Raw genomic sequence first — 24,610 nt, forward strand, 5'->3', positions numbered from 1 at the left:
CCCTGTCTCAAAATAATAATAATAATATATGCAAGCTAGAAATTAACATGTTTATTACTTATTTTTAAGTAGACATTATATTTGACATGGAAATTATTTCTCAGAACTCCCAGTTATACGGGTGATCCCCAACAGGTTCATTTGTCTTTTAAAAATACAGATTTATTTGTTTATATTGACAAGTAATAATTCTATATATTTATAGGGTACAATGCCATCATTTTGCCTACTCACTTTTTTGCCCAGCTAACTCATTTCATGAGTAAATTCATGAAGGTCTAGAATCCTTGGAGGCGGCTTCAGAGTTGGCTCTCATCTCAACTCCTCCTGGGTGCTACCCATGCCTGTGTGTAAACAGATTCAACATAAGCAGCAAAAGCACAGTGACTGCAAAGACCAAGAAGTAGAACTTGAGTTGCTTCAATTGTGTCCCTTTTTATTTTTTTTTCTTTTTTGAGACGGAGTCTCCCTGTGTCACCCAGGCTGGAGTTTAGTGGCATGATCTCAGCTCACTGCAACATTTGCCTCCCAGGTTCAAGCAATTCTCCTGCCTCAGCTTCCCAAAAAGCTGGGACTACAGGTGTGCACCACCACACCCAGCTAATTTTTGTAATTTTAGTAGAGACGGGATTTCGCCATGTTGGTCAGGCTGGTCTCGAACTCCTGACCTCAAGTGACCCACCCGCCTTAGCCTCCCAGAGTGCTGGGATTACAGGCGTGAGCCACCGCACCTGGACTCCAATTCTGTTCTTCTATGAGACCACTTAGAGTTTCTATGTGGGCTTAACATTCAAAATAATGGGCCGGGCGTGGTGGCTCATGCCTATAATCCCAGCACTTTGGGAGGCCAAGACGGGCGGATGATGAGATCAGGAGATCGAGACCATCCTGGCTAACACGGTGAAACCCCGTCTCTACTAAAAATACAAAAAAATTAGCCAGGCGTGGTGGTGGGCGCCCGGGAGGCAGAGCCTGCAGTGAGCCGAGATCGCGCCACTGCACTCCAGCCTGCGGGACAGAGCGAGACTCCGTCTCAAAAAAAAAAAAAAACACATTCAAAATAATGATAGAGTGTATGATATAATATTTGTTAAGCGAACATTTTCGTTCATACAGGAAATATTTTACTGTATTTTAATATCTTTACAGTTGAAATGTATTCCTTCCCAATGGTATTTGTTTTAGAACTAAAGAACAACTCAAAAAAGTAAAACATCACATCAATGGTACCATTTAGTAATTGCCTAAATTTTACCTTTTATAGATTTTATAGACATTTTGGTTTCAAAAAAATTTACTTATTGGGTACTCGAGAATTTTTGTTTGTTTGTTTTTGTTTTTGTGTTTGAGACAGAGTCTCCCTGTTGTTGCCCAGGCTGGAGTGCAATGGCATGATCTCAGCTCACCACAACCTCCACCTCCCGGGTTCAAGCGATTCTCCTGCCTCAGCCTCCCGAGTAGCTGGGACTACAGACATGCGCCACCATGTCCGGCTAATTTTGTATTTTTAGTAGAGACAGGGTTTCTCCATGTTGGTCAGGCTGGTCTTGAACTCCCGACATCAGGTGATCCGCCCGCCTCGGCTTCCCAAATTGCTGGGATTACAGGAGTGAGTCACCACACCCGGCGTTACTCAATAATTATTTACATAAAATATTACTATATCAGATGATAACCAAAATATCAAAATCTGGTTAGGTAAATATAAAAACTATTGGATAAATCAGCCAGGCACAGTGCTCATGACTGTAATCCCAGCACCTTGGGAGGCCAAAGCAGGAGGATTGCTTGAGTCCAGGAGTTCAAAACCAACCTGGGCAACATAGTGGGACCCCCATCTCCACAAAAAAAAAAATTTCTTTTTGGAGACAGAGTCTCGCTCTGTCGCCCAGGCTGGAGTGCAGTGGCGCGATCTCGGCTCACTGCAAGCTCCGCCTCCCGGGTTCACGCCATTCTCCTGCCTCAGCCTCCTGAGTAGCTGGGATCACAGGCACCTGCCACCACACCCGGCTAAGTTTTGTATTTTTAGTAGAGATAGGGTTTCACTATGTTGGTCAGGCTGAAAAATTTTTTTTAAATAGCAGGGCATGGTGGCACTTGCCTGTGGTCCCAGCTACTCAGGAGGATCATTTTAATGATCCTCCCCAGGTGTCCAATTCTCCAGGTAAGCTACCAGAGAGACCAAGCCTTAGTGAGGTGGCAGAGCTCCTGAGTGGGTTTGAAGAGTCTGAGAACAGAGAGAAGAGCCCTCCAAGAACAGGCTGGGTATGGCGGCTCACGCCTGTAATCCCAACAATTTGGGAGGCTGAGGCAGGTGGATCACTTGAGGTCAGGAGTTCGAGACCAGCCTGGCCAACATGGTGAAACCCCATCTCTACTAAAAATACAAAAATTAGCCAGGCATGGTGGCGTGTGCCTGTAATCCCAGCTACTCGGGAGACTGAGGCAGGAGAATCGCTTGAACCCGGGAGGCGGAGGTTGCAGTGAGCCAATTTGGCACCACTGCAGTCCAGCCTAGGTGACAGAGTGAGTCTCTGTCTGAAGAAGGAGAAGGAGAAGAAGAAGAAGAAATGGGTGTGTGTGCTACACGGAGGCAGGTAGGCCACAGCAGTCTTCCCAGGCCCCAGCACAGCGTGGGAGCAGTAAGACTCCTGTGCACCCAGGAGTGGCTCCAAGGTGGCAGAGAAAGCCAGCGAGCTGGAGACATGTGAACAGTGCCAAGGACACACAGGAGCGGATGGCACGGCGGATAGCCAATGACAAGAGACAGGCTGACAGGTGACCTCAAGCACCAGAAATCCTGCCAATGCCGAGCCCCCTGGAAGTCAGGCACAGCCCCAGGGAGGGAGACCCCAAGATGACCAAGATTAAGTTTCTGTCCCCTTAACAGAATGAAGGCTTGAGACTGAAATTACATTTTATTTTAGCTATATTAGTTACATTATAAATATTTTTTTCTTTTTTTTTTCTTTTTTCTTTTTTTTTTTTGAGACGGGGTTTATCTCTTGTTGCCAGGCTGGAGTGCAATGGTGCAATCTCGGCTCACCACAACCTCCGCCTCCCCGGTTCAAGCGATTCTCCTGCCTCAGCTTCCCGAGTAGCTGGGATTACAGGCATGCGCCACCACCCCCGGCTAATTTTGTATTTTTAGTAGAGACGGGGTTTCTCCATGTTGGTCACACTGGTCTCCAACTCTCGACCTCAGGTGATCCGCCTGCCTCAGCCTCCCAAAGTGCTGGCATTATAGGTGTAAGCCACCTTGCCTGGCCATAAATATTTTCTGTCATGTAGTAGATGTCACATATATATAAAATACATAAATATAAAAATAAAATATAACGATGTAATTTGTTATAAAAATAAAAAGAAGCACGGGGATAAAGGGAAGTTCTATTTCATTTTGTGAACACCTGCATTTGAGACCCTGAATCACCCTGTACTCCCTGATGAACGAAAAGTGACAGGGTGCCCAGATGGAACAGCATCAGGCCATTGGCTGGGGGAGCAGACCAGGGCCTCACCAGACTCTCTGGGCACAGCCTCACTGGGCTGCAGAGCATTAAGGCCTGAAGGAGCCCCTGGTTGCCTTCTCTACCCACTCCCTGTGTGCACAAGGCACCTGCAGCCCTGCAAGGCCCCCTCAGCCTTCAGCAGCCGAGCTGTCCCTGATTCAAGTCTACTGACCACGCCAGCTCCTCCCTGTACAACCCACCCTTAGGGCACTGGCCATGTTGGGGGCAGAGGGGCCTTGGCAGTGACCTGCCAAATCTACAAGTGGGAACAAGCTCAGGGCAGGGAAAGTGGGAGAGGGCAGACAGGCACGGAGGGCAGGACCTGGGTGACTCACCCGCAGAACAAAGAACCTGCAGAAGTAAGCGAGAAAGTAAGCTGGCATCCTGGCCAAGGTCAACTGGTGATCATGTCATTCTGCTGTCAACCCCAAATCTGCTGCCCAAATCCCCAGAGCTGGCCTGTACAATGGAGGGGAGCCAGTTTCCATCCCGCAGAACAGGGACTTCGGTCCGCTTTACTGTCCCCACCCCTCAGAGGGAGCTCATCCCAGAGCAAAGGGCCTGCTGGTTCTGCCAGTGGCCTTGGGAAGGTACATTCCCAGCTCCCACCCCACTCCTTCTATGACTTGCAGCTCAAGGAGCATGAGAAAGTGCCCAGATCCCCAACAGGTCCCAGCCTGCCCCCTCCCTCCCTGAAACCCTGGGCTCCATCTGCAGAAACAGGGAAAGCCAGGTCCCTCTGTGCCTGGGCACAGCTCACAGCTGGTTGTTGTGGGGGGAGTTGCCCACAGGATGCCACTTCGCAGCCCAGAAGGACATCCATATGCTGGGCAGACGGGAACATCTCTGCAGATTCTCAATATGCTGCTCACATCCTAGTTTGTGGGCCGAGTGACAACTGGGAAAGTGACCAAGATCCTGGTGGAAAATCAGAACAGTTGACAACCACACTCCCCCACCTCTCACACCTTCCCACTCCTGCTTCCCCAGGCCTGGCGTATTACCACCAACAACCACTCTGGAGTGGGAGCTGAAGGGCTCCCAGGCTAGGGAGAGTCCCTACAAATGAAGAGTGGTCGCTCCTCTAAATCCAGGCACCTCTCCCATAGAAAGAGTCCCCAGGGCGGGAGGAGGCACACGCGTTGCTCTGTGGTTTGTAACAGCAGAAAAACTGGAAAAAAAAAAAAAATTGAAATGTCCATCAATAAGGCACTGGAAAATTAAATTACATTATATCCCTGCAAAGATGACATTACATCCATGAAAAGGGATATCCCACAGCATGAAAAAAATCAAAGGTGTCCAGGCACGGTGGCTCATGCCTATAATCCCAGCACTTTGGGAGGCTAAGATGGGCTGATCACCTGAGGTCAGGAGTTCAAGACCAGCCTGGCCAACATGGTGAAACCCCGTCTCTACTAAAAATACAAAAAATTAGCCAAGCATGGTGGCGCCTGCCTGTAGTCTCAGCTACTTGGGAGGGTGAGGCAGGAGAATCACTAGAACCTGGGAGGCGGAGGTTACAAGTGAGCCGAGATCATACCACTGCACTCCAACCTGGATGACAAGAGTGAAACTCCATCTCAAAAAAAAAAAAAAAGAAAAGAAAAAGAAAATTAGCCGGATGTGGTGGCACACAACTGCAGTCCCAGCTACCCAAGAGATTGAGGCAGGAGGTTCCCTTGAGCCCAGAAGTTTGAGGCTACAGTGAGCCGTGATCACACCACTGCACTCCAGCCTAGGTGACAGAACAAGATCCTGGCTCAGAAAATAATAATAGGCCGGGCACGGTGGCTCACACCTGTAATCCCAGCACTTTGGAAGGCCGAGGCGGGCGGGTCACTTGAGGTCAGGAGTTCAAGACCAACCTAGCCAACATGGCGAAACCCCATCTCTACTAAACATACAAAAAATTAGCCAGGTGTGGTGGTGCATGCCTGTAGTCCCAGCTACTCAGGGGGCTGAGGCACGAGAATCACTTGAACCTGGGAGGCAGAGGTTGCAGTGAGCCGAGATCATGCCATCATGCCACTGCACTCCAGCCTGGGTGACAGAGCGAGACTCTGTCTCAAAAAATAATAAAAATAATAATTTTGACCCTAAAAACGGATTATGCATTTGGTACATATAATTTAAACTTTATTACATTTGCATACAACTACATAATAGTTGAACTAAAATGCAGTTTACTCGTTGAAATTGTTATCAATATCCATTAATTACAATTTTGAGATTTTCTTTTTGTGTTTTGCAGCCAGCAGATACATGACCATTTTTGAGGCCATCTAAAGGCTCACAGGCCCTAGGCATTGTGGCTGGTGTACAGAAAGGCTGGAATGTCCAGAAGTTGCCAGGCTCCTCCTAGGAGGTCCCTGGGTCAATCAATGCAGGCGTCAGCCCCAGGAGCTGCCAAGGCAGAAGAGAATGAACCAAACCCCTAAGGAAAAACCTATTCTGCTCAAGAGTTATTTCCTGAGCACTAGAAGAGCTGGATACTCAGGGTGGAGGGAGGAAGCTGACCTCTACGGCTTGCCCCGGGAGCTGACCCAAGCCCATGGCCCGACTAGTCCTCCCCCAGCAGCCCAGCCGGATGGATAGGCTCGGAACAGGCCGCCAACCTATTTTCTGGGCCACGCTGGGACTTGCAGCCAGCCAGCTGCCAGCACACTGCACCCCAGCTTCCTGCTCATTACAATACACCAAGCACTGAACCTGGGGGCGAGCACCTGGCCTCAGCCAATGCCTTCTGGCAGTATGGGCTGGGGCTGCTGCTGGCCCAACCCCTCCCACCTGCCATTGCCACCAGACCTCTAGCTGGGGACATGGGCAGGGCTCCCCAAGGAACACTGAACATGGCTCAACAACCTGGCACCCACATGTGCACCCACCATATCCCATACATGGAGGAGGGGCCAGCAGATCCAGGGCCTTGTAGTCCAAATACCCAGGAGAGGCTTCCAGGCTCCTTAGTACCCTCCCGCTTCTGGCTCTGGAGAGGCTCTTTCTCCTGCTCCATTCTCAAAGGCCAGAGCCAGGCCAAAGGTGCTCACGTCATCCCAGCTGGAGCCTGGGCAAGGGGTGAGCTCAGAGCAGGCTCCCCAGCCACTGCCCCAGCTGGAAGGTTCAGCCACCCAAGGACCAGGGCTCCCCCAGATCTAGGCACAGCCAACACAGGGTTTGGGGTGCAGGATTTGGCAGGAGCTGTTCCGATTCACTGCCATCCTCATGGTACTAATAGCCACATGGCTTATCTTCCCTCGGAACAGTTTGTCTTTGCACAGTGACCAGGTAGGTAACTGACCACATGTGGCCAGAAACAGCAGGTCCCAGTCCTCTCCACATGCTAAGTCAGGCTTGAGGGTTCTGGCCTGGAACTCACAGTGTATAGAGTTTAAGGATTTGAGGAGCAGGTGTTAGAGTTTAAGAAGTTCTGAGTTCTGGCCAGGCATGGTGGCTCACGCCTATAATCCCAGCACTTGAGGAGGCCAAGGCGGGAGAATCACCTGAGGTCAGAATTTGGAGACCAGCCTGGCCAACATGGTGAAATCCCATCTTTATTAATAATACAAAAATTAACAGGGCGTGGTGACGCACGCCTATAATACCAGCTATTTGGGAGGCTGAGGCAGGAGAATCGTCTGAACTCGGGAGGTAGAGGTTGCAGTGAGCCACTGAGATCGTGCCATTGCACTCCAGCCTACGCAACAAAAGCGAAACTCCGTTTCCAGAAAAAAAAAAAAAAAAAAGCTCTGAGTTCCAAGCCTTGACTAACACACTTTTTGCCTCACTATCTCAAGCAGAGGGTCAGAAGAGCAGGGGCTTTGCAGGGTCCTGAGGCAGGGGAGAGAAACACCCACCACCACCAAGCAGGATCTCCCAAGGGCCAGATGGCAGAGCCTATCTGGGACACTTGGTGGTGGCAGTCGAGGTACCTTCCAGAATCAGAGCAAACCTCCAGCCTCGCACCTGAAAGGCCAGTGCCCCCGGTGCCCCCAGACTCCCACTGTACCTGTGTGCTTATCTGTCCCATGCATGTCGGACCATGGCCAGGTCCCCTCCTGAGCCTGGGCCCCCTTCATGTGGCTTTCTCCTCCTGGCACATCCCCCGCTTCACCCCAACCACCAGCATCACCCATCCACCAGAGGCCAGCTCAAATGCCAGCCCTCCACGTGCCCTCTCCCCTCTGCCCAGCTACCTTTCTTGGGGCAGCCCCCTTTCTTTTTTTTTTTTTTTTTTTTTTTCCTTTTTTTTTGAGATGGAGTTTCGCTCTTGTTGCCCAGGCTGGAGTGCAGTGACGCGATCTCGGCTCACCGCAACCTCTGCCTCCCAGGTTCAAGCGATTCTTCTGCCTCAGCCTCCCAAGTAGCTGGGATTACAGGCAAGCACCACCACAGGCCCAGCCAATTTTGTATTTTTAGTACAGACAGGGTTTCTCCATGTTGTTCAGGCTGGTCTCGAACTCCCAACCTCAGGTGATCCGCCGGCCTCGGCCTCCCAAAGTGCTGGGATTACAGGCATGAGCCACCACGCCCAGCCTGGGGGCAGCCCCCTTTCAACTCCCGGAGCACCATTTCCTTCTCTGACTTCCTCCATCTCCCCACAGAGCATTCCCATCAGTTGCACCCATCTCTGTCTCTCCTCCTAGCTGTTAAGTTCCTCAAAGACCCAGGAGCCAGCTATCCTGTCCCCAGGACCTTGCACCATGAAGGTGGAAAGTAGAGAGCAGAGTCTGAGGCTATGGGTGATGTGACTCCTGCCTAAGACCCCTGCAGCCATCACAGCTGCCCCGGCCAGACCAGCCACTGCCCACAGAGGGATCCACTAGTGGCGGCACGGGATGGGCTTTAGGTGCCCCCAGTGGTCCAGCTCATCTTCCTTGCCCATTTCAGCTCCATTGGCCACAGCTTTCTTTTGTTTGTTTGTTTGTTTGTTTGTTTGTTTTTGAGATGGAGTTTCGCTCTTGTTGCCCAGGCTGGAGTGCAATGGCGTGATCTCGGCTCACTGCAACCTCCACCTCCTGGGCTCAAGTGATTCTCCTGCCTCAGCCTCCCAAGTAGCTGGGATTACAAGCACCTGCCACCACGCCCGGCTAATTTTTGTATTTTTAGTAGAGAGGGGGTTTCGCCATGTTGGCCAGGCTGGTCTCAAACTCTCGACGACCTCAGTTGATCTGCCCTCCTCGGCCTCCCAAAGTGCTGGGGTTACAGGCAGGCTACACCTTTCAACAGTCCCTAAGAGGGGAGGGATGCAGACACCTGAAATCCTCAAGATGGGCTAACCTCAAGAGCCCAGATGATGGGACACAGAAGGAAACTTAAAAGAAAGAAGGCACTTCTGAGATGCTTTATGCAAATACAAGCAAATGCATATGTGGATTCTTTTTGCTTTTTTTTGAGACGGAGTCATGCTCTGTCACCAGGCTGGAGTGCAGTGGCATGATCTCGGCTCACTGCAACCTCTGCCTCCTGGGCTCAAGTGATTCTCGTGCCTCAGCCTCCCGAGTAGCTGGGATTACAGGCAAGCGCCACCATACCCAGCTTTTTGTATTTTTTTAGTAGAGACGGGGTTTCACTATGTTGGCCAAGATGGTCTCGATCTGACCTCGTGATCCACCCGCCTCAGCCTCCCAAAGTGCTGGGATTACAGGCGTGAGCCACCGCGCCCAGCCTTCTCTTTGTTCTTTTTTGCTCTATTCATGCCTTGTTTTTCCCCCTTTGCAGTCTGCCTTGGAGATCATTTCACCATCAGTTCAGAAGATCTTCTTTCTCTGTTTTCAGCCACACAGCGTTTCATTGTAAGGACACACCATAACGTACTTGACAAGTCTTTGTTGGTTGCTAGTTTAGAACATGTGCTCTTACCGGTGTTAAGGCGTCTCGGAGTGGGACGGTTCAGGGGTCACCACAGCCTTCAACTGTCACATGGCACAAAGGCCTCATGCATGGATTCATTCCAGGGATTCCTGTTTAGCAAGCGTTGCGTACCTTGGCTTACAGCGGCCTCAGCCCTAAAGGAGGTCAGTCAAGTAAAGGAGTCATACAAGAAAATAAGAATTGCAAAGTTAAAATATTGTATAATGGGCCCTGTAAGCAGAGGGGGAAGAGAGGCCCATGGGGAGAGTCACCAGCCATCAGAACCACCTGTCGGGGAAGGCTTCACTCCCTATTTTCACCCCCAACCCTATTTTTCCCAAGTCTTCTCTGTGTCAGGAAATAACACCCCATTCCCCCAGCTGCCCAAGTCAGGGTCAGTTTATCAGGAAAGGGATATCAGACCATGTCACTCCCTGATTAAAACCTTCAAGAGCTTCCCACTCTGAGTGTAAAGGCCTTAGAACGAGGCCTTGTGTGCTCTGGCCCCTGAATGCCCCCTTTGCAGGCACAGCAACCCTTTCGAAGCCCTCAGGCACAATGGGGTCCTTCTTTTTTTTTTTTTTTTTTTTTTTTTTTCTGAGACGGAGTTTTGCTCTTGTTGCCCAGGCTGGGGTGCAATGGCGTGATCTCAGCTCACCGCAATCTATGACTCCCAGATTCAAGCAATTCTCCTGCCTCAGCCTCCCAAGTAGCTGGGATTACAGGTGCCCACCACCACATCCAGCTAATTTTTGTATTTTTAGTAGAGACGGGGTTTCATCATGTCAGCCAGGCTGGTCTCAAACTCCTGACCTTAGGTGATCCACCTGCCTCAGCCTCCCAAAGTCCTGGGATTACAGGCATGAGCCACCCTGTCTGGCCTTTTATTTGTTTATTTATTTTTATTTATTTATTTTTGAGGAGTTCTTGAAGTGCCACGCAATGCCTCTCCATGTCTATCTACCCTAGTTCCCGACTCCTAGCACCACGTCTGGCACATCATAGGTGGTCAGCATTTATTGGATGAATGAATGGATCAATATTTGATTGAGTCTTGAAGTACGAATAGAATTTGGCGAAGTGGACAAGGCAGGAAACGTGTATTCAGGCATGAGGCTTAGCTTGTGCATAGGTAGAAAGGCATGAAAAAACATGGAACATTCTCAAATCCACAAATAGTAAGAGAGGGCTAAGTCGTTGTGTGGGGGAGAGGAGAAATGAAGTTCAAATGGTAGGCAAAGGTCAGTGGGCAAGGGCCTTGTAAATTGCACTTGAATTTTATTCTATAGGCAAAAGGAAGAGTTTAAGGGTTTCAAGAAGAAGGACACGACCAGTGGGTTTTAGGAAGATCATTCTGATGGCCTTTCAGAGGATGGCTGAGGAGAGCTAGCAGGGAGGCAGGGAGGTCGAGTCAGGGGATTTTGACCAGGCCAGGCTATGTGCTATGAGGCCCGGGCTTTGGAGAAGAACCAGGAAATGGCAACTGGAGGCAAGAAAGGGGAGAAGGCCAAAGCCTGGGAACCATCAACACTTAAGAACAGTAAAGAATAAACATCTAAAGAGAACAAGAAGGAATGGCCAGAAGAAGGAAAACAGGAAAGAACTGAGGCGTGGGAGCGCAAGAGAGAGAATGGTTCGAGAAGGAAGCAGTCACAGGTGTCAAGGCCATTGGGAGGTCAAGTGAGATAAGGACTGAAGGTCCCACCAATTGGGCCATCAGGAGCACAGGACTTGAGAGCACTTCTGGGTGGGAGCAGACCCAGCCTGGGGCAGGGCTCAGGTTTCTGATGGGAATTCTGGAAGGGTCCCTTTTATTCAACATGCTTCAATCCAGGGGCCCCCGAAGTCTGACCACAGCAATGCTCCAAACCATGTGTCTTTCCTGGCTTAAGGTTCAGTCGCCCTCCTCAGAGGGGAGCCTATGAAAGAGCCCAGTGGAGTGTCAGGGTCCTGAGTCCTAGTCCTAGTCCTGTCCCTGCCACTTGTGAGGGACCTTGGGCCTCAGTTTCTCCAGGTGGGCTCCACAATTGCTTCTCTTGATCTGGACTGCCCCAGTGCCCAGGTTCAGTGAATGACACAGGCAGCTGGGTTTCCACATCCTCTGACTTGGGTTCCCTTCACTGCCTCCAGGCAGGGCTCGGCCCTCCACCCCCAAGTGGCCCATTGTGTGAGCTCAGTTTCAGTGGGGACAGAAACTGGGTTGAGAAAAGGGAATATTTACCTAACCCACCAAGCCAATGCCAAGTAAATAGTGCGGTATCTTACGTAGAGCCCTTGCCCTGCCCTTCCCCATCTGGGTGCTGCTGCCTAGAGCATATAAAAGGCACCTTGCTGGGCATGTCTCATACTAGCCCACCAGACTCAGAGACGGAACCAGAGACGGGCCAGAGCATCCCCCTCCTCCACCATGAAACTCGCTGTCACCCTCACCCTGGTCACACTGGCTCTCTGCTGCAGCTCCGGTGAGTGCTCAGAGACCCTTCCCTCCCTCCTGGACTTAGGAACTCTCAGGACCCCCCAGTTCTGCTCAGAAGAAGGAGTGAGCTGCCCATTCCTGCTCTGGAGCTGCTGGGAGGACCTGGGCATGCTGAGTCTCAGAAAACTGGGTCTGGTGAGCAAGCTCATCTTGGAAACTTGGAGAGAACCCCAGGCTGTGAGGAAGCCTAAAAAGGGTCCCATCTTCTATATCCAACAACCCTCAGAATCCCAGGGAATGGAATAGCCTGGAGGGAGGAGTGGAGAATACCCCATAAAGATGAGTACATCCAGCATACGAATAATGAGGCCCTCATCCCAGATCTGGACAGACTCCAAGATGCTGAGACCTTGGTGCAGCCTCCAAGTCTGGGGTCTCCACTCCATGCTGGCAGCTGAAGTCACTGGAAGGGGAGCTGCAGGGACTCGTGACCCCAAAAGAAACCCAACCCAAGACAAGGTCTCTCATTCTGGGCACAGAGGAATATTCCAGAAAGAGATCTTCCCTTTGGGGAACTGCCAACCCAGAGTGGAGTTTTCTAAACATTTCCGTCCTCTGCAAAAGGGATTAGGAGTCTCTGAGTAGTTGCTGCTGTCACTAAAAGGAAAAGAATTGTGGGGGGAAGAGGGGCAGAAAGAGAGACGGAGAGAGGGGGAGAAAGGAAGGAAAGAAGGATCACAGCTCTCTCCAAGATCCCCCGTCTTTGGGGAACTGGGTTATCTAACTCTGTTTTTCACTCTGCGTCAGCCTCTTCCATTCTCATCTGAAAATGCTGTTGTTATTTTTTAATAAACAAACTCCAATTAATTCACTTGGAAAGCTTCACAACACCCATGGAGATAAGTTTTATGACCCTGGGGAGTTAGAAAACCCAAACCAAGAAGCAGTAGGAACAACTATTTTGCAGAGAGGTTTATTTGTTTTTCAGAGAAAATGACATCATTTTGGACTGAAATGTGTATTAATTAGAAGATCTCAGTGCTGTCTGCGTACAGAGGTGGGTGGCTGAGCAAGATAGGACTGCAACATGTTAAGGGGTGGGTCAGAGATGCATTTGTCTATTTGTGTGCACACGCATACAATATTTAACACTTACTTCACACAATGTGCCAATCACTGTCACCCTTTCACATAATATCTCTTTTCATTCTTTTTTTTTTTTTTTTTTTGAGACAGAGTCTAGCTCTGTTGCCAGGCTGGAGTGCAGTGGCGCGATCTCAGCTCACTGCAACCTCCGCCTCCCGGGTTCAAGCGATTCTCCTGCCTCAGCCTCCCAAGTAGGTGGGATTACAGGCACGCACCACTGCACCCAGCTAATTTTTGTATTTTTAGTAGAGACAGGGTTTCACCATGTTGGCCAGGATGGTCTCCATCTCTTGACCTCGTGATCCACCCACCTAGGCCTCCCAAAGTGCTGGGATTAGGCGTGAGCCACCATGCCTGGCCTCTCTTTTTATTCTTACAACAACCCTATGAAGTAGGGATATTGGGCCAGGCAGGTGGCTCACGCCTGTAATCCCAGCAATTTGGGAGGCCGAGGTGGGTAGATCACTTAAGGTCAGGAGTTCAGGACCAACCTGGCCAACATGGTGAAACCTTGTCTCTATTAAAAATACAAAAATTAGCCAGGCATGGTGGCGCATGCCTGTAGTCCCAGCTACTTGGGAGGCTGAGGCAGGAGAATCACTTGAACCTGGGAGGCAGAGGTTGCAGTCAGCCGAGATGGCATCACTGCACTCCAGCCTGGGCAATAGAGCGAGACTCCGTCTGAAAACAAATAAATAAATAAAAATAAAAATTAAATTAAATTAAAATTTAAAAAATAAAAAATAAAATGAAGTAGGGATATTGTTCCCATTTTACAGATGAGAAAACTGAGCTACAGAAACACAGAGTGACTTGCCTGGTGACACAGTAAGTTACACATCAAGGACCTAAGTTCTGGAGAGGGTCTGACTTGGAGTGGCAATTTCTAGTGAGGCCCTAGAGTCAGAGGAGGGAAGGCAAATTTGTTCAGAAGGCAGAGAATTCAAGGAAAAGGGATTTGAGACTCACTGGGAAGATGGAGGCAAGCAGTGGGTAGAAAATGGTGACTTTCCCCCATGTTCCTGGTTGTAAGGACCTGAGAAGAAAACAGAGCCTGGAAGCTCTGTGTTGAAGGGAATGAAGTGGTACAAGTGGCTGCTCTGTCCATGAGCTGAGTGTGCCACAGGGCCCGGTGTGCACACGTGCACCCCTCTTCCCGGCCAGGTTCGGGGGCCCATGTTTGGCTGGTACAATCTCAATGGCTTCTTTTCTTTTCTTTTCTTTTTCTTTTCTCTTGCTTGCTTGCTTGCTTGCTTGCTTTTTGAGACAGAATCTCGCTCTGTTGCCCAGGCTGGAGTGCAGTGACGAGATCTCAGCTCACTGCAACTTCTGCTTCCTGGGTTCAAGTGATTCTCCTGCCTCAGCCTCCTGAGTAGCTAGGATTACAGGCGCCCAGAACCACGCCCGGCTAATTTTTTGTATTTTTAGTAGAGACGGGGTTTCACCATGTTGGCCAGGCTGGTCTCGAACTCCTGACCTCGTGATCCGCCTGCCTCGGCCTCCCAAAGTGCTGGGATTACAGGTGTGAGCCACCGTGCCTGGCTTACAATCGCCTTTTCCTGCCAGAGCCTGAATTTGTCACATGCCCCCAGTGAAGCATGGCTCAGGGCATCTCTAAGCACTGATGAGAGGCAAGTTTCTGGTGGGAAACAAAACCCTCAGTGGCCTCTTCCCAGCCTCCACACTGCATTAAAAAATCAGGCCAGCAGCCTCTATTATCAATACTCTGCCTTGATCTCCAACAGAAAGAAAAACGGAACCTTGCTCACCTCAACCCAAGAAGTCTAAGGAAGACTCGGGCAATCCACAAAAAGCTGGCCATAACCCAGAAAGTATTTGCACAGCACCAAATAGGCAACCTCTTAGAGCACCAGCAGATCTTATGCTCTAGTCCATCGATGAAAAGGCTGCTATCTCTCGCTGATGGGCCTGGCTGTTCGCATCTGGGCAGACCCAGCCAGAGGGCTAGCCAGCTTGGAAAGGGGCCTGGAGACATGTGCCTTCTCTCCTCTGTGTTGCAGCTTCTGCGGAAATCTGCCCGAGTTTTCAGCGTGTCATCGAAACCCTCCTCATGGACACACCCTCCAGTTATGAGGCTGCCATGGAACTTTTCAGCCCTGATCAAGACACGAGGGAGGCAGGGGCTCAGCTGAAGAAGCTGGTGGACACCCTCCCCCAAAAGCCCAGAGAAAGCATCATTAAGCTCATGGTAACCAGCACCTTTCACGTCACACTGGTTAGAAGTGGCTTCCCCAAGTGGGGCTGCAGGATTGCCCCAGTTTTCAGACCTGTTTCTAATCCAGAGAGGAGAGTCACAGTGCCACTGTCCCCAGGCAGGCAGCACAGTGATCTTTCTAGACATCTCCTCTTCCTTTTTTTTTTTTTTTTTTTTTTGAGACAGAGTCTTGCTCTGTCGCCCAGACTAGGGTGCAATAGCACGATCTTGGCTTACTGCAACCTCCACCTCCCAGGTTCAAGCGATTCTCCGGCCTCAGCCTCTTGAGTAGCTGGGATTACAGGCACCCGCCATCATGCCGAGCTAATTTCTGTATTTTTGTAGAGATGGGGTTTCACCGTGTTTGCCAGGCTGGTCTCGAACTCCTGACCTCAGGTGATCCACCCGCCTCAGCCTCCCAAAGTGCTGGCATTACAGGCGTGAGCCACCACGCCCAGCCTCCCCTTACTATTTTGTAAGAGGCTTTTGAGAAACAATCCAAGCCCTTACTACCTTAGTTCCTCCTAGAGTTGACTGCACCTCTCGGTTAATGTTGAAGTTTCTGTGGCTCGTCATCTCTGCCTAACTATGCAATTCATTCACTGTTGTATTGGGTTTTTCTGTTTCTTTGTCTATTTGTTTTAGGAAAAAATAGCCCAAAGCTCACTGTGTAATTAGCATTTAGAAGCTGAAGATCCCCAACTGCTCCAGCCTCTGCCGCTGCCATGCTTTGAGTCCACGCCCACCAGCCTTGCTCTCTTCAATAAACCACAAGCATCTCACTTTTGTGCCCCCTGCGTGTTTTTGGTCTCCTTGTTATGGTGGGGGGTCTGCCCCTGTCAGGGTAAGGTGAGCCAGGACAAAAGGAAAGCAGCCGAGCTCTGCCCTTGGATCCCAGCAGAAATCTCTGTGCTCTTCCAAAGCTCTTTTCCTCTAGGTTTCTGTCTCCAACAGAGCTCAAGCCCCCTCCCCTTATATCAGACCATCTACTCAACATCACAGACTCTACTCAACATCACAGACTCCACTTGTCCAACAGAACCAGTGATCCTGCCCCAGTCTGTTCCTATCTCAGTGAGTTCTGGCTCCATCCTCCCCGCTGGGCTGCACCAGCCTGAGGAGCATCCGCAATCCTTCCTTCTCTAGCCAACCCAGGCTACCTCTAAAGGGCCTCTGGAATCCTTCACTCCAAGTCCACAGGCAACACCCCCATCCCTGCCTGTACAGCCCCCGGGGCCTCCTCTCTGGCTCCCAGCCAGACTCCAGGGCCCCCACAATCCCTTCTCCAACAACCCAAAGGAATTCTTCTCAAGTGCAAAGTCCCTCCCCATCCTTCAAAGCTTTCTAGGGCTCTTACTGTAAAATCCTAAATCCTGACGATAGATAGTGGCCCCTCACCAGTCTTTCCTGTGCCCCTCCTTCCCACGGCTCCTTCATTCTGCTCAGTCCCCACACACACCCCCACCTTCCCTGCCCTCAGTTTTTAAAAAGAGCCAAGCCCCTTTCAACCTTAAGACCTTTGTACCAGCCACACAGCCCTGGCTGCTCAAAAAGTGTGGCTGATGGCCAGGCACGGTGGCTCATGCCTGTAATCCCAGGACTTTGGGAGGCCAAGGTGGGTGGATCACCTGAGGTCAGGAGTTCGAGACCAGCCTGGCCAACATGGTGAAACCCCATCTCTACTAAATATACAAAAAATTAGCCAGGTATGGTGGTGCGTGCCTGTAATCCCAGCTACTCGGGTGGCTGAGGCAGGAGAATCACTTAACCTGGGAGGCAGAGGTTGCAGTGAGCTGAGATCGTGACACTGCACTCCAGCCTGGACAACAAGAGTGAAACTCCATCTCAAAAAAAAAAAAAAAATTGTGGCTGATTGGTTTTTTAAATTGCTCTAGAGCAAAATGTGCAAAGAATAGAACTCATCCTAAAGATGCATCCATGTGGATATAAAGACCCCCAAATCCCCGGCCAGTTTCATGGCAGCCAGCCCCCTGCTGGGCCACATTATCCACAGCACCTAAATAGAAGCAGAGGATTGGCTGGGCTTGGTGGCTCATGCCTGTAATTCCAGCACTTTGGGAGGCTGAGGTAGGAAGATGGCTTGGGCCCAGGAGTTCAAGACCAGCCTGGCAACATAGTGAGACTCCATCTCTACAAAAATAAAAATAAATTAGCCGAGTTTGGTAACGCATGCCTGTAGAGCTGGCTACTCTGGAGGCTGAGGCAGGAGGATCTCTTGAGCCCAGGAGTTCCAGGCTGCAGTGAGCTATGATCGTGCCACTGCACTCCAGCCTGGGTGACAAAGGTGAGACCCTGTCTCAAAAGGAAAGAAAGAAAAAGGTGGAGGACTGCAGAGGGGCTGCAGGAATCGGAAGGGCGTCGGCAGAGGGCACGGAAGGAGGCGGCGGGTTAGAGACGAAGCTCTCCACTTCGAGCCCCTCCATGGAGCAACGTGGTGCGGCGGGCCTTGTGCCCCGCGGCCACTAGGGGGCAGCATCGTCCACAGGGTCCCGGAGCGGACGCGGTGTCGGGGCTGAGGCACCCAGAGCTCCGGCTCTGAGGATCTGGTGTCATCCGTATAATTTTTTAAATCTCGGCCGTGCGCAGTGACTGACTCCTGTAATCCCAGCACTTTGGGAGGCCGAGGCGGGTGGATCACCTGAGGTCGGGAGTTCGAGACCAGCCTGTCCAACATGGTGAAACCCCGTCTCTACTAAAAATAAAAAATTAGCTGGGTGTGGTGGCGCGCACCTGTAGTCCCAGCTATTTGGGAAGCTGAGGCAGGAGAATCGCTTGAACCCAGGAGGCGGAGGTTGCAGTGAGCCGAGATCGAGATCGCGCCACTGCACTCCAGCCTGGGAGGTTGCAGTGAGCTGAGATTGTGCCATTGCACTCGAAAAAAAAAATAATAATAATAAATATATATATATATAATAAAAATCTCATATTTTGAAAGTTTTAAAATCCAAATTCTGAGGGAAAACAGGGGCAGCCACACAAACCATGTTGCCACCCGGTTGAACCCTGCCAGGGAGTGATGTGTCAGCCCTTTTGGGATTAGCAATAATTCCATTCCCAGACGATTTCAAGGGCAAGGTTCACGGAATCTAGAACTTGAGATGGCCCCAAAGGTGGAGAAGACCATGCGGAGCTGGCGGGGCCGGCCTTTGACCTCCACCTGCCCGGTTTCTAAAGTCCCCAGGCAGAAACCACAACCCAATAACCCTTATTGATTGCTTAGGTGCTGGCAGGCGCTTTCGCAATCTTTTTTTTTTTTTTTTTTTTTTTTTTTGAGACGGAGTCTTGCTCTGTCTCCAGGCTGGAGTGCAGTGGCATGATCTCAGCTCACTGCAACCTCTAACTCCCTGATTCGAGCAATTCTCCTGCCTCAGCCTCCCGAGTAGATGGGATTACAGGCTCCTGCCATCATGCCTGGCTAATTTTTGTGTTTTAAGTAGAGACAGGGTTTCTCCATGTTGGCCAGGCTGGTCTCGAACTCCTGACCTCAGGTGATCCACCCGCCTTGGCCCCTCAAAGGCTGGGATTACAGGCGTGAACCACCGCGCCAGCCCTCAGCCAATAGTGGTTTTTTGTTTGTTTGTTTGTTTGTTTGTTTGTTTTTGAGACGGAGTCTTGCTCTCTCGCCCAGGCTGGAGTGCAGTGGCGTGATCTTGGCTCACTGCAAGCTCCGCCTCCCGGGTTTGCACCATCCTCCTGCGTCAGCCTCCCGAGTAGCTGGGACTACAGGCACCCGCCACCACACCAGGCTAATTTTTCGTATTTTTAGTAGAGATGGGGTTTCACGGTGTTAGCCAGGATGGTCTTGATCTCCTGACCTCGTGATCCACCAGCCTCGGCCTCCCAAAGTGCTGGGATTACAGGCGTGAACCACTGCGCCTGCGCCGGGCCTTGCAATCTCTCAATTACTCCTCACACAACCCAGATTCCAGAGCCCGTGCCCCAACCCCTGCCCTGCAGGTGGTGGTGGGATCCCTAATTCCAGAATCCCCAGAGCCAAAAATCCAAATGATGGTGATGAGCAAAGTCCACCTACCCCCAAACACACACTCACACACAAAAACTAGAAAGCCACCGTGCCCTTCATTTTCAGCCACGAAGGAGGGGATCTGATTGTAAAAATTCCGGAGCAGGTTGGGGGACTGGCAACTCCAAAAGAGATTCCTTGCCTCCGGTGGGGCCTTGATGGGGGCTGCCCAGCTCCCTCTCCTCCCCCACTCCCTCCCTGCTGAGGCATCACATTCTCCTTCACCAGGTCATCCTAAAGCACATACCTTTGCGCTGGTGGGCCATCCGCCTGGATGAGTATTGTTTCATGGGATAAGCTTCCAGAGCCATAAAAGGTTCAGAATTTTAATTGCCTATTCACAGCCAAGGGAAACATTTACCCAGGGCCAATGCAAGGCAGGTATCTGAGGAAAAGAAGCACAATTACGGTGCAGAGAGGCTTGAGGCTGGGGACAACACTGCAGGAATCACTGTGGGTGATTCACAAGAATGTGGGCTATGCCAATCCACAGAAATGGGCGTTAAATTTTAAAACAGCAGAATGCAAAGATAAACTGATTGCAACCACAGGAAGAGCATGTAACTGTGTGATGCATGTTGACAGAAAGCAGGAAATTCGAGAAATGAAGGCACTGTTCACTGGGTGCTTTTCTGTCTGTGTGTAGTTACTCACACCAGTTACTCGTGTATTATAGCATGGGTCTGTAGACTATGGCCAGCAGGCTAAGCTCAGGCTATGGCCTATTTTTTTTTTTTTTTTTTTTTTTTTTGAGACGGGTTCTCACTCTGTGGCCCAGGATGGAGTACAGTGGCGCAATCTCGGCTCACTGCAACCTCCACCTCCCAGGTTCAAGTGATTCTCCTGCCTCAGCCTCCCAAGTAGCTGGGATTACAGGCGCATGCCACCACGGCTGGCTAATTTTGTATTTTTAGTAGAGACAGATTTCACCATGTTGGTCAGGCTGGTCTTGAACTCCCGACCTCAGGTGATCCGCCCACCTCAGCCTCCCAAAGTGTTGGGATTACAGGCATGAGCCACCGTGCCTGGTCATTTGTTTGTATTCTTAGTAGAGACGGGGTTTCACCATGTTGGTCAGGCTGGTCTCAAACTCCTGACCTCAGGTGATCCACCCGCTTCGGCTTCCCAAAGTGCTGAGATTATAGGCATGAGCCACCATGCCCAGCCTGTGGCCTATTTTTAAACAAACCTTAAGCTAAGAATGATTTTTACATTTGGAGGAGGAGGAGGAAGAGGAGGAGAAAAAGAAAAAGTATGCCCCCCCGTTTTATATAAATACGTAATTATACAGTCAGTCATTTTCACTATGAATATGCTAAGCTCCAAAACACAGGGAGGCCAATGTATAACTATAAGCATTCCTGCCTTTGGGAGGCATTAGGCACGAGCTGTGTGAAGAAAAAACTGAAAATGTAACTCATCAAGGCTCGGCACAATGGGTCATGCCTGTAATCCTGCAATCCCAGTATTTATTTATTATTTATTTATTTATTTATTTATTTTTTGAGACGGAGTTTTCGCTCTTTGTTGCCCAGGATGGAGTGCAGCAGTGCAATCTCAGCTCAGTGCAACCTCTGCCTCCTGGATTCAAGCAATTCTCCTGTCTCAGCCTCCCAAGTAGCTGGGATTACAGGTGTCCGCCACCACACCCGGCTAATTTTTGTATTTTTGGTAGAGACGGGGTTTCACCATGTTGGCCAGGCTGGTCTCGAACTCCTGACCTCAGATGATCCACCCTCCTCAGCCTCCCAAAGTGCTGGTAATCCCAGCATTTTGGGAGTCCAAGGCTGGCAGACGGCCTGAGTCCAGGAGTTTGAGAGCAGTCTGGACAATATAATGATACCCCCGCCTCTACAAAAAAAAAAAAAAAACCTACAAAAAGTAGCTGGGTGTGGTGGCGCATGCCTGTAGTCCCAGCTATTCAGGTGGTTGAGGTGAGAGGACTTGAGCCCAGGAGACAGAGGTTGCAGTGAGCTGACATCTCACCACTGCACTCCAGCCTGGGGTGACAGAGCAAGACCTTGTCTCAGAAAAAAAAAAAAAAAAAATCATCAAAGCAAAAAAAAAAAAAGATTAAAAATAACAAACGTATTTGTAGCATGATAGTAATTTTAGCATTCATACCTTTGAGAAACCCAAGGGAGGAAAAGACCACATTTTTTTTTTTTTTTTTTTTTTTTTTGAGACGGAGTCTCGCTCTGTCACCCAGGCTGGAGTGCACTGGCGCAATCTCGGCTCACTGCAAGCTCCGCCTCCCGGGTTCACGCCATTCTCCTGCCTCAGTCTCCCGAGTAGCTGGGACTACAGGCGCCCGCCACCGTGGCCGGCTAATTTTTTTTGTATTTTTAGTAGAGACGGGGTTTCACCGTGTTAGCCAAGATGGTCTCTATCTCCTGACCTCGTGATCCGCCCGCCTCGGCCTCCCAAAGTGCTGGGATTACAGGCTTGAGCCACCGCGCCCCGCTAAGACCACATTTCTTGATCACATTGTCAAGAAAACTGAATCTGGGTGAAAAACTTTTTGAAAGTATCTGTTAACCCTGAAACCTGCAACCAAAGGAAACTTACTCTGGAGGAAAGCTAAAGCAGAATGTTAGTTGTCAAACACCGCCATTACGTTGCAAAATCCAGGGGCTTGTGTCAATGTGCCTGGACTAATTGATCAGTAGGAAAGCTGCCGTTGTGTATGAGAGACAGTTGAGGTTACCCTGACAGAAATATCTGTAAATGACTCATGAGGCAGGAAGAAGAAGCAAAACCAGCCTTCATCAGCCTTATCACGATGATATGGATAAAATTATGTCTAGTTTGCAGCTGATGCAAGCCCTGCTGTTTTCGAATGCCAAGGGATTTGTGGGCAGTAATCACCATAGGGGTGTCTGCCACTCAAAATGGCTTCAGATAGACGATAAAGAGAAGTTTTATTGATGATGATGAGGCCACACAAACAATGCATTCTGAAACATGTAATTAGGGGATGTTCCTCCCAAGCACTTTCAGAATACACCAACAGGCACATGGGGATAATGTGAGGATGAATCATCAGTAGTTAGCCACCCAACATATTTCCATGAGCAAACTAAAATTATAAAACTATAGTACATGCAAAAAAATCTGAAAATAGACTGGGCACGGTGGCTCACGCCTATAATCTCAGCACTTTGGGAGGCCGAAGCAGGCGGATCACCTGAGGTCGGGAGTTCGAGACCAGCCTGACCAACATGGAGAAACCCTGTCTCTACTAAAAATACAAAATTAGCCAGGCATGGCGGTGGGTGCCTGAAATCCCAGCTACTCGGGAGGGTGAGGCAGGAGAATCGCTTGAACCTGGGAGGCAGAAGTTGCAGTGAGCCAAGATCGCACCATTGCACTCCAGCCTGGGCAACAAGAGCAAAACTCTGTCCCAAAAAAAAAAAAAAAAAAAAAAAAAAAAATCTGAAAATACATTTAGCTAAGCTAGCATGGGAATTGATTGCCAGCTTGGGAATTGATAAACCGGGGGTTTGGAACTCAGATTTGTTACCCCATCAAGTGAATGGATTCCCAGCTAATCACAAGAGTCTAGTTAACTCTGAAAATACCTGCAGTTATATGCCCATAGCTGTAACTGCCCGGTGGGTTCACCTTTCTCGCTGCCTGGACGGAGCCAATTTATCAAGACAGGGGAATTGCAGTGGAGAAGGAGTAATTCACACAGAGCTGGTGTGTGGGAGACTGGGTTTTATTATTACTCCAAACAGTCTCCCTGAGCATTCGGGGATCGGGGTTTTTAAAGATAATTTGGCGGGTAAGGGCTTGGGAAGCAGGGAGTGCTGATTGGTCAGGCTGGAGATGGAATCATAGGGGGCGGAAGTGTGGTTTTCTTGCTGTCTTCTGTTCCTGGGGAGGATGGCAGAAATGGTTGAGCCAGATTACCAGTCTGGGTTGTGTCAGCTGATCCATCGAATGCAGGGTCTGCAAACTATCTCAAGCACTGATCTTAGGTTTTACAATAGTGATGTTATCTGCAGGAGCAATCTGGGGAGGCTCAGACTCTTGGAGCCAGAGGCTGCATGACCGCTAAACTAAATTTCTAATCTTGTAGCTAATTTGTTAGTCTTGCAAAGGCAGACTGGTCCACAGGCAAGAACGGGGTTTTTTTTAGGGAAATGGCTATTATCAATTTTGTTTCAGAGTCAAAACATGAACTGAATTCCTTCCCAAAGTTAGTTCAGGCCTATGCCCAGGAATGAACAAGGACAGCTTAAAGGTTAGAAGGAAGATGGAGTCGGTTAGGTCTGATCTCTTTCACTGTCATAATTTCCTCAGTTGTAATTTTTGCAAAGGCGGTTTCACAGCCACCCTGTGTGTGTAACCATGAGGCAGATACCTACAGAGCTTCCTTTAGAGTTCCCTCTTAGGGCTGGGTGCAGTGGCTCAAGCCACTGTGGGAGGCTGAGGCAGGCGGATCACCTGAGGTCAGGAGTTCGAGACCAGCCTGGCCAACATGGCAAAACCCCATCTCTACTAGTAATACAAAAATTACCCGGGCATGATGGCGCATGCCTGTAGTCCCCGCTACAGCTGAGGCAAGAGAATCGCTTGAACCCAGGAGGCAGAGGTTGCAGTAGCAGAGGTTGCAGAGGCAGAAGTTGTAGTGAGCCGAGGTTGCAGTAAGCCGAGATCACACCACTGCTCTCCAGCCTGGGTGACAGAATGAGACTCCATCTCAAAAATAAAAATGAAAAAGAATTCCCTGTTAGGCCCCTGTCACAAAAGTAGGTACTAATCAGCCCTGGGACAGGATAGAGACTTGATCAGAGGCTCCCTGGGAGCTGTGGAAGGAGGAGCAGGCCTTGGGGCATCAGGAGAGGAGAAAGGGTTGCTGGGCTGGGGGATCTCCTGACCTCCTGACCTTAGGCGTCCAGTCAGTCTCTGAGTCCATCTCAACTTACATGGAATTGATCCCTTTATTTTTTTTTATTTATTTATTTTTGAGATAGGGTCTCACTCTGTCACCCAGGCTGGAGTGCAGGGTTGCAATCACTGCTCACTGCAACCTCCGCCTCCCAGGCTCAAGCAATCCTCCTCCCTCAGCCTCCTGAGTAGCTGGGATGACAGGCGCACACCACCATGCCCAGCTAATTTTTGTATTTTTTTTCATAGATACGGGTTTTCGCCATGTTGGCCAGGCTGGTCTCGAACTCCTGGACTCAAATGATCTGCCAGCCTCTGCCTCCCAAAGTGTTGGGATTACAGGCGTGAGCCACCGTGCCCAGCCCTTATCCCCTTCTCTTGACCCTATTGCCAATTCCAGGCCTTCACCATCTGTGACCTGGATCATTGCAAACAGCCTCTACATTAGTTTCTATGGCTGCTGTAACAACTTACCACAGACTTAATAACTTAAAAACACACAAATTTATGATCTTCTCGTTCTGGAG

At 50.0% G+C, this 24,610-nt stretch overlaps 1 protein-coding gene and 1 long non-coding RNA gene across 2 annotated transcripts; one reads left to right on the forward strand and one right to left on the reverse strand.

Annotated features, from left to right (window-relative positions):
• Window positions 1–2,414: 2,414 nt before the first annotated feature.
• LOC104001196 (uncharacterized) lies at window positions 2,415–19,834 on the reverse strand. Its single transcript, XR_672898.5, has 3 exons — window positions 19,435–19,834; window positions 9,375–9,520; window positions 2,415–4,683 (listed from the first exon to the last, which is right to left on the reverse strand). It is a non-coding gene; the product is annotated as an uncharacterized LOC104001196 (long non-coding RNA).
• On the forward strand, window positions 11,704–15,924 carry SCGB1A1 (secretoglobin family 1A member 1). Its single transcript, XM_001152343.7, has 3 exons — window positions 11,704–11,827; window positions 14,949–15,136; window positions 15,788–15,924. The coding sequence occupies exons 1-3, from the start codon at window positions 11,773–11,775 to the stop codon at window positions 15,818–15,820; spliced, it is 276 nt and encodes a 91-aa protein (XP_001152343.1). The 5' UTR covers window positions 11,704–11,772; the 3' UTR covers window positions 15,821–15,924.
• Window positions 19,835–24,610: the final 4,776 nt, after the last annotated feature.

This window comes from Pan troglodytes, chromosome 9, assembly GCF_028858775.2.
Source record: "Pan troglodytes isolate AG18354 chromosome 9, NHGRI_mPanTro3-v2.0_pri, whole genome shotgun sequence".
Taxonomy (NCBI): Eukaryota; Metazoa; Chordata; class Mammalia; order Primates; family Hominidae; genus Pan; species Pan troglodytes.

What these genes read in the sequence shown, in the direction of transcription:
- SCGB1A1 (XM_001152343.7), top strand. Translation starts at nt 11,773, where the DNA reads ATGAAACTCGCTGTCACCCTCACCCTGGTCACACTGGCTCTCTGCTGC. An exon ending in GGCTCTCTGCTGCAGCTCCG is followed by an intron (nt 11,828 to 14,948) that starts GTGAGTGCTCAG and finishes TCTGTGTTGCAG; the next exon opens with CTTCTGCGGAAATCTGCCCG. An exon ending in AAAGCATCATTAAGCTCATG is followed by an intron (nt 15,137 to 15,787) that starts GTAACCAGCACC and finishes TATTTGTTTTAG; the next exon opens with GAAAAAATAGCCCAAAGCTC.